Source organism: Temnothorax americanus, unplaced genomic scaffold (genome assembly GCF_048541705.1).
Source record: "Temnothorax americanus isolate GAGA-0224 unplaced genomic scaffold, ASM4854170v1 Scaffold2, whole genome shotgun sequence".
NCBI classification, from domain to species: Eukaryota; Metazoa; Arthropoda; class Insecta; order Hymenoptera; family Formicidae; genus Temnothorax; species Temnothorax americanus.
This window is the reverse complement of record NW_027509338.1, coordinates 6,284,944-6,294,753: the sequence shown is the minus strand read 5'-3', so window position 1 is coordinate 6,294,753 and position 9,810 is coordinate 6,284,944. Positions and strand designations below refer to the sequence as shown.

At 41.4% G+C, this 9,810-nt stretch overlaps 1 protein-coding gene across 1 annotated transcript; it reads right to left on the bottom strand.

Moving 5' to 3' along the window:
• Positions 1-136: 136 nt before the first annotated feature.
• Positions 137-8,717, bottom strand: LOC143897231 (fatty acyl-CoA hydrolase precursor, medium chain). Its single transcript, XM_077405699.1, has 5 exons — positions 7,370-8,717; positions 6,551-6,824; positions 3,118-3,227; positions 2,055-2,556; positions 137-1,128 (listed from the first exon to the last, which is right to left on the bottom strand). Exons 1-5 carry the CDS (start codon positions 7,523-7,525, stop codon positions 281-283), a joined length of 1,890 nt encoding a protein of 629 aa, XP_077261825.1. The 5' UTR covers positions 7,526-8,717; the 3' UTR covers positions 137-280.
• Between the last annotated feature and the right edge of the window lie 1,093 nt (positions 8,718-9,810).

Below are 9,810 nucleotides of genomic sequence, written 5' to 3'. Positions count from 1 at the left end.
AATAATTATCGCGACTACGTACGCAGAATCTATTCACACGAGAAAATGCGAAATTTCGCGAAAATATACATATATTCTACAAGAGTATAACAAGATTGTTATTGCGTTTGCTTTTAAAAAGTAGAGTGTGGGAAGAGATCTTGTTATAAAATTGCAAAATCCGACGACGCCGTTTCGTCTTCTTTCGTTGTTGATCTATTAAAAAATATACAACAGCGAGCGCAACACTTTTTTTTTTTTTTAAATTCAGTATTTATAATATTTCACGCTGTGACCGTAGCTAGAACCAGAAGTGATGCAGCGCCAACGTAGCCATCGCGCCGCTGAGACACACGCTACGAGAGAATATCCTCCTCCATGTCGTCGCCGTGCTGGTGACGTTGCAACAATTGTTCGTCGCCTCCATCACGATTTGCGGATAATACTCGTTCCAAAACGCCAGTGCCTTGTAGTCCACCGCATCTGGCTCGTTCATCTCTACGTTCTTGTCAATTATCAGAATTCTCGGATTGTCCTGCGTATAGGACTCCCACTTGATCGATCCTGTCCCGCTCATCAAGGAGGGATCCCCGGTCCTGGCAAACGTCGCCAGCATCGACATCATCACGTCGGACATCTTCTTGTCGTTGAAGATCCATTGCGTCGTGCCGGGGCCCATCAGATGCGGCAAACCCCAGACGAACGGGAGCTCGAACATGTGCGGCACGCCCGCCCATTCCGGCACGTCCTTCGCGACCGGTTGTGTTTTGGGACGATAATCGAATCGATATACGAAAGCCGTCGTTCTTCCCTTCGCCACTTTGCCGGCCAGCAACGTCAGGCCAGCCGCGTAGTTCTTTTCCGTTTGCAGATCCAGGTATCTGTCGCGAAACACCGTCGTGTTCGTCGTGGATGGGTACGGTCTATAGAAGAACAGCACCGCGTTTGTCACCATTTCGGGCTTCGACTCGCAGGTGCTGTTATCATCCGGAGTCTGTACCGCCGCCGTAAATTCGTCTGTGATCATCGTCTCGAAGTTCTCCGAAGAGAGTCCGCCCTCTGGATTCTGGCCGCTGGTGGTCTCCATGTACGCCAAAACTTGCTCGTTATTCGTGTAACCGACAATCAGTGGCACCGCGTTGAAGTTACCTAATCAAAGTTAAAAGAAGGTTTAAATTAAAAAAGAATAAATATTTAAGAATTATTTGAGTACGTTTCTTAAATATCTTGGCGTATATTTAGATCAATACTAAGATTTTTTGTCAGTGTCGAAGTACAAGACAAAAGTCCTACAGTAAGAAGAAGATATGAGAGATGTGCGAACTATTCGAATCTGAACTATTTAAAATTTTCGAATCTAGATGGTTTAAATACGAATCATATATATATATATATATATATATATATATATATATATATGAATTATTTTATGAAATCTCATATTTTCCACTAATAAGCATTGACTGTACGGTCATGTTAACAGGTGCATTCAGTGTTACAGCCGCTCACTGAGCGGCTAAGTGTAGCAGTCAAATATGATTAGTTCTTACAGTATAAGTATTGATAATAAAATAAACTAATATTATTTTATTCTAATTTCTGTGTATGCAATTGGATAATGTTATTGGATACTACATTGGAGTATTTTAATAATTTATCTACGATTTTTCGCCTAATTGTTTCAGTTACTGCGACATTAAATAAAGCATGTGTTTTATTAGTTTTATATTAAATATTTAAATGTTTTTTGTTTTAAAAAGAATTTATATATTATATAATCAATATTATATTTTTTTACATCAAAATATTTCTTATTATCTACGAGTTAAAATTCAATCTAATAATAATATATTGTTAATTAAACATTTTATTTCAACCACTCGATTCAATTTGTTTCTATTCGAATGAAATTTTGTCGATTTGTTTATTCGATATAAAAAATCCTTGATTCACACATCTCTAGAAGATATACTACACTTACATCATATACTTCTTATAGATATCTTCGCGTATCTTTAGAAGATCGATTTTAAAGACTCGTCATATAATTGTTATTGAGTCACTTCGGCAATTACCATTTTCCAAGATGTCCTTGGGATGTTGCGCGAGAAACGGTTCCGTCTCGTTGTTAGTCTCCGCGTCCACGATCGGGCCCCAAGTCTCGATGTCGGACGAGTGCTTGATCAGGAAGTCGGCCTGCAACCGTCGCAGGCATTCCATCAGCGCGCCGCTCGGTCGTCGGTCGCAGCCGAATCTGTCGGCGATGATGTCCACGACCGGTTTCTCCCTGTCTAGCGTGCCGACGGAACCGATGGCGTCCCCGCTCATAGCGATCGCCTTGTGGAACTTGCCTTTGCTGAGCGGACTCAGCATGTGCAGGCCCACGCTTATCGCGCCGGAACTGTGGCCGTAGATGACGATGTTGCTGGGCGAGCCGTTGAAGTGCTTGATGTTCCGCTTTATCCAGTCAAGGGCGGCGATCTGATCGAACATGCCGTAATTGCCGGACGCCTCGCTGTCCGTCGTCGTGAAGAATCCGAGGATGTTTAATCGATACGCCACCGTCACCACTAGCACCTGCCGGCCGCAAAAGTCGCCCCCATTTAATCTCTCGGACTGTTGTAGGTTTTCCTCTCTTTTCATTTCTTTTTCTCTTTTTTTTTAGCGTGCGCGCGATAAAATCTCACGAGCAATCGTTACCGAAAGTTTTCGAGATTTATTTTCGTGCCATGCAAGCGATCAATTTGCCCTTCTCCCTTCCCCACCGCGAATCGTTCCCAAGAGCCGTAAAACGATATACCGCATTACGCCACGATGTGTAACGAAAGCTCCATTAATGATGCATCGCGGCCGAATATCAAAGGGTGCGGTTCTATTCTCGAAGTGGCGGCACGCGAGATGAGGCAGAGGAAAGCTCGGTCCGATTCGATTCCCTTCGATTTTACGTCCGTCCGGGAAGTTGATTGAATGAACATTGTTAAAAATACACGTTAATCATCCTCTCTCCACCAATACATCGTGATTATATCGGTATCGATTAGATCGCCGACCGAGTTACGTTAATTTCAATTTCGTATTCCGATTTTCCGGCTGTTTCGCAAGGTAGGCATTTTTCCGCGCGACAGCGCGCAATCGTACCTTTTGTCTGCTAACGAATATAGAGGCGTCCCAGATCGCTGGAGTTCCGGTGTTGAAGTCGCCACCGTGGAACCAAACCATCACTGGCCATCGATCACCCTGACGGTTTCCTACACACATGAAATATTCGTTAACTATCAGAGCCATCAACTCATCGAAAGAGGGATGTTAACTTAACAAGACGGTTTTATTTGATTGTAAGCTGCACGCGAGCTTAATCGCACTCGCTATTTAGACAGGTCTGATCCACCTTGACGATCCAAGTTGGAATTCTTTTAGGATCATTCAAGTACTAACGGAAATGTAATTTATTAATAATTTATTAACTTCAACTTATACTCAAGAAGTGGACTTGGTTTACAACATTTACTTATAGCACAGTCATACCATCCGTGCAACCATCGAACTTAATTATTATTAATACTACCTTAAGTCTCTTTCTCTTGCCATAATTTCCTCAACACACGTTCCCTTTTACACTATCTCTTATTTTTACCTAACTCCATAAACCAATACTTGGTTCTATTACATTTCTCTACATTATAGTGGCTACTGGCTAATCCCTCTCTTGTCCGCAAAACATACATACGTTTTATCTTCCTCTAATATATATTTGTTGCCCTCTTGAAATCTCTGCTAATTAGCTCTTTCCTTAAATCCACCCTTTCATCTCTTAAAACTTCCAAAGCTTCTGTACTCCGGCCATTCCTATATTGTAGGTTTTCTTTACTGTACGCTTTTCCATTTCCATCCAATATTTCTTTATCCACTTATATTTCCTTTCTCCCCTAATTTTTTGCTCATACCTCATAACCCTTATCCCCCAACTAATCGTCAATTTCTTAAGCCCTAATTCTCTTGACGTTGTATTAACGGATATAGACGAAATTAATATTAACAATGACGAATCTAATATCATTTCTTTTATGATTTTTATTCTTGAACTAGAAACATCTCTTTTATATAAAAATAAGAAACTTGGATGTTTTATTAAGACTCGACTTGCTCCAAAAATAGGCTGCGAATCGAGCGAAGTTTTATTCCTTCTTTTTATATTGTAATTCTATCATATAGATCGAAAGAGAGTGGGAGAGAGAATTTATGTGAAGCCACCGCGAATAATTTCGTACATATCGAAGATTCTATTTCCAACCCGGCATGTTACGATAACACCGGGGACCGGTACGGAGATTCTCTGCCCCCCCTGCGGTTTCCTGAACACGGACGCCCCGTCCCGCGTTATCGTTCTGTCGGTCTCTTAGCGACGACCTTGGCAGACTTGCATACGTATTTCTTTCGGCGTTTTTCGCATTCGCATTACTGATGTCATCGGGGCGAAACGGGTTCCAGATATTTCTCCAATGTCGCGCGACGCGGACCTTCCGCAAGCTTCTGATCGCTAACGCATCCGGTACAATAGCCTTCTTACGCGAATCAATGACTCACGACGGCAAGTCGTGACGATTCAACGACTTCCTCGCCGAGAGACGACCGAAGGAACGAAAAGAGAAGGTAAGAGCGAGAGGGTGAGCTTTCGTGACCGGCTTTCTGGTATCTCCGCATCTCAGACCGAGGCCCTGGAAGATCGCGTGCCACCGTGGGCGTGCTAGTTACTGTTACTACTCTTGCCAGCCCTACGTTATATATCGACCCCGACTATCGTTGTCGTCGTCATACGCGGTTTTGTGCCACGATTTCGCGACTCCGAGATCAGATTTCCTTCTCTTTTTCCTCTCTTTTGAGGAAGAGAAAGACAGAAAGAGAGAGAGAGAGAGAGAGAGAGAGAGAGAGAGAGAGAGAGAGAGACGCCGTTTAGCGGTTCCCGATAACGATTTCATCAATGACGGTCGAAGTGTGTTGCGTTTTTGGTTTGCATTCAGCTTTACCCATTCACCCATTGAACTTTTCGCTTGTGTATGCATATTTGAGCTCGGAAAGCTTCTTAAAGCTCTATATATATTTCCTCGTTGTACCTCATTAAATTTGTATTAGGGTAGGACTGGGGCAAGTGGAAAAACACAGTGCGCAATGCGAAAGCAATTAAAATGTTTATCTACGTTAAATGGTTAACTTCTAGAAAAACTTATGAAACAAAATACATTTCGTAAGGGCAAAACAATGTTATTTTCGACAAATCTATTAAGAATTGTAACGTAAACACTTTTTCGCAAGCTTAAATAACTTCTTAAAGTTTTAAATTATTCATTTAAAGTTCTTTAAGAGCGTTTCGTTATATTTATCTTGCTACATTTCAGGTATCCGAACTAATTAAAAGGACAGTATAATAATATTATTATTATTTTTCTACTTTACTTATCGACGATATATTTTTCAGAGTCGTATTATTCTCGGTGTAAAATGAAATAATCCTTTCGAATAATTTGAAAAAATTTTGAAAAAATAATCATCGAGGACAATCACAGCGTGAACGATACGCAAACTTCACGGAAGAATTATCTAATCTAAGTCAATCATATCGAGTAATAAACATAATGAATGTTCACCTTTATACTTTTTATGCGACATGATAAATCTTCTCCGCACAACACTTCGCACGGCACATTATTAATTTTTTGCTTTGGTCCACTTTTATCTGATCGCGCTGGTATATAATGCTCGCCCCCTCTCACGAGTAATCACCGTAATCACCCTTTTTCTCTCGGACGATAAGAATCAGTCTCCGAGAACTTGAGGGCGAGCATTATCTCGCACTTTATTGGGAACGAACTTCGCCGTTGACCGTGCGTCGTTTCTCCGCCGCGCGTTGCGTGCCCTAACGTTGTCGAAGTTCGCGTAGAAAAGAAATATCACGTAGACAGTATCAAGGACTGTCATCAACCACCGTTCTCCTTGTCAATTATATTTATCGCGAGAAAAAATTTTCGCGTCGCAAAAATCGCAGCCTGCCTGCGAGAATGTAATCTGACGAAGGTAATCTGACTCTTTCGTTCCTTTTGTACGTTTGAATTCTTTCCGGAGACGAGAGCACGAGTAAAATAAGTTGAGTCCGGAACGAAAATAATATTTTTAAAAATAAATATATCTAAATTTATAGCGTTTTTCACTGGCAGAACTGGTGCGCACTCAGTGCACATTAAAGTCGTTGCACACTGATTTAGTCTCTAATATTGAAAGTAAAATGCAAATATTTCGACTGATAAAATACTCAGTACATATTTTACCAAATAGCGCAATAAAGAATATTATTTCATGATTTAACCCGATTATATTAAACATACACTTTACGTTGGTTTGTGTACGACGGCTTTAATGTGCACTGAGTGCGCACCGGCTCTGCCAGTGAAAAACGCTATTGGTTTAAATACATGCTTAAAAGAAATTTGGAAATAAACTTCCGATTTTTCCGAGAGCTATAGAATTTTGTATAAATTGTTGTTACAACTCTAGTCCGCATGGACGATTGAACGCATACCTTCGCTCGGGACGAAGATGTTTAAGAAGAGACAATCCTCGCTGAATCCCGGATCGGGCATGTCCGGTGGTAGCAATCGCTTGTAGAGCCTTTCGTGCAATTTAAGCTGACCCGAAGCCTGCTGGCAGGACGGCGCGAACTGCGTTGCATTTTTCACATCGTTCCAAGAGGGGAGAGGATCCGTCACCGGTCGCGTGAAACGAAGTTTGCCAATTGGGGGTTGCGCGTAAGGAATACCGAGGTACTGCGTCAGTCTTACCGAGTTGACGGCTACCTAAAGTTCAGAAGAGTATATACACAGAAGGTGAAATGAAAAAAGCACTTATCGAGGACTAAAACTCCTACTTTTAATTAGTTTAATTCATCGTTTACTTGGTGTTTCCAGAATTAAAATAAAAAGAGCAACGAATTAGTTCAATTACTGTTTCGCTATCAAATTAGAAAAAGGACCAGCGCATTAGCGAAAATTGGAAGCAAATTATTTTACGTTCATAAAATTGACTGTATATTTATATTTATAAACGATTATAATTTAATGATAATGAATTTTATTGAATTAATGCAAAAATATTTCACTTGATATAACACAGTATTTTTATCTCTATCTTTAGAATTATAATTTAAAAAAAACCAGCGAAATTGATGAAATTAATACCCGAATTAACAGACATAAAATCAGTTGTTTGCTCGTAGACGACCTTCGTTGGAGGATTTAAATTCCTGTCAACTTTCGACAGCGCGGGATGACAGGTCTCGGTACATTAATGTGTAAAACTCCAAGACCGACCGACCGGGATAAATTGAAACACGATGTCGTACCTCTTTGCCGAGGACGATTCCCTGATTCGGTATCCTAACGGTCGGGCTTTCGCGGTTGAGACCCTGTCGCGCATGGGTCCTCTGAGCGCGGCTAACGTGGGTCCTCTGGACGAGAAGCAAGGTAGACACAAAAAGCAGCCACGTCGCGCGCCTCATCCTGCAGACTGACTGGTATCCGCCGGGGAACGTAGTACCGCGGCGGTTCCTCGCGAGCCGCCACCACCAGTTTCACGGGGGTTGCTTCGCGTGACTCCCTACGTTTCGCCTTTACTCCACACAACCGTCCGCCCACCGCTCACCCTTGGTGCCTCGGGTTCATTTTCTTGGGTTCGCGGTCGACACGGTCAGCCGTGAGGGACCTGCGCTCTTTCACCCTTCACCCTCTTACACACACTCGACGGAAAAAAATTTACGATTCCGTGCCCCTCACTCTCGAGGCGCGTACGGAAAGTACGGTCAATCACGGTTGTGACTATCTTTCAGCGACTATCTTTCAAACTCCTTAATGATTGTAGTCAATCAAAAGATTAAAAAAAAAAGAATCAAAACCGCATAATAAATAAAAGTTTCTAGTTAGGTTGATTGGAAATTGTGTTGACACGCATCCCCGTTAATTATTTTTATAACATTTAAATATATATATACCTAAAGCAGAAATGTTTATTTAGACTATTTAGAGAGAAGTCGCAAAATTCGCGTTCGATGTTGCTGGAGGCAGCATCGATGTCTCCCAGTCGACGACTGTGAAATCGACGATCGTATAATTTATCAATAGAGAAGACCATGACGCGCGCGCAGGGTCGATCGATCGAGATATTCACGAATAAGACGCATGATATAAGAATGCAGCTACCGTACATGTACGTTAGGGTCGGACACGAGTACAACTTGAATTGGCCACGGATCGAGCATTTATTTGCATAAAAGTATTAATCGCGATGCAAATAAGACGCCGACGCGCGAAATGTAACCCGAACTTGTATCAAGCCACCTTGTGGCACCCTTGGCGTTACTATAGTAGTTGTTACAGGGCGCACGTGTGTGGACACCGTAACGATTGACCTAAAAATTCAGTTAACGGCAGAATTTTAAAATGCGGATGACATTTCGTCGATAGGATGCATGAAATACTGCGACGTTGTACGTCATTGTAGCACGCAGGAGGAGCGAAAATTTATTGCCATGTTCCATTTCGCTGTTTTTCTTGAGACTCGCGGAACTCGTGCTGCAATTTTTTTTAATTAATTCGCATAATTTATGTATGATCGATAACGTTCGCGAGAGTGAAGGAGTATCGGAGACGTCGAACAGTTTCGTTAAGCGTTGAAGGTCTTGAAGATCGATACAGGGGTCTTTCGCCCCGAAGAACGAGAGAGAGAGAGAGAGAGAGAGAGAGAGAGAGAGAGAGTCGGGGAGAAGAAGGAAAGGGGAGGGATAACACGCTATCATTAAGATGTAATCTTCGAACACCTCTAGCTAGCGCGACCTTGAACGTTGCGCAACCCGCAATTATCTGTGCCCGGCCGAAAAGTCCTTTCTTCAGCCTCGATCGTAATTATTCGCGGCGGGAATTTGTGGCGTGTCGATTTAAATTTTACTCTATATCATAAACGATGAAACTTGTTTCTTTCGATCTGCATATGAATTATCCAAGCGAAAATCTCTCTTCCGGACCGAATTCGCTTCCGGTTTCTGTGAATGATTGTCAAAATTTCCTCTCGTTATTGCCCTGCCATTTTTTCTTTATTTTTTAATTAATTAATTAATTAAGTTATTTTTTGTCTATTCGACGTTTATTCGATCGCTTCGATCTTAATTGGTTCGGTTAAGTTCACGCGGATTATCGACGCGAACTCCATTCAATCGTGCCTCTTTTTTCTCAATAGCTAATGCGTAATATAAAAATGTAGCTGCACCTCCTCCGGTGCACCGCCATTCGAAGTCGGATAATGCAGGGCCGTAACGTAAACTGTACGGGGCGTCGCCCAAAAGAAAATTGGGGATACAAATCTTCTTCTACGAAATTCTTTCTTTCTAATATATTTATCTGGGCACAATATATATAAAAATTATTGAAACGCAAAATTATAAAATTTGGAGACATAAATCTAGGTGAAATCGGATTGGACGCTCCTTCCTGAAAATGGAATCAAATTTATTATTTAATTTAATATGCATTCGTAGATATTTATATTGATTTGAGCACACCTAAACATTATTTCATTGAAATTGCGGTAATTCTCGTAAAAGTCATCGATTTATTATCAAACAATATCCCAGAATAAATAAGTTAAAAAAATTATAAACACATTTATATGTCACATAAATAATTTATTTTTACTTTTGATTGTTAAATTGTTACGTCAGTCACGACATCAGGACTGAAAAGAATGGCCATCCCTTCGTTTGCTCCGATTTCTTTCGATTTGGCACGCACCTGA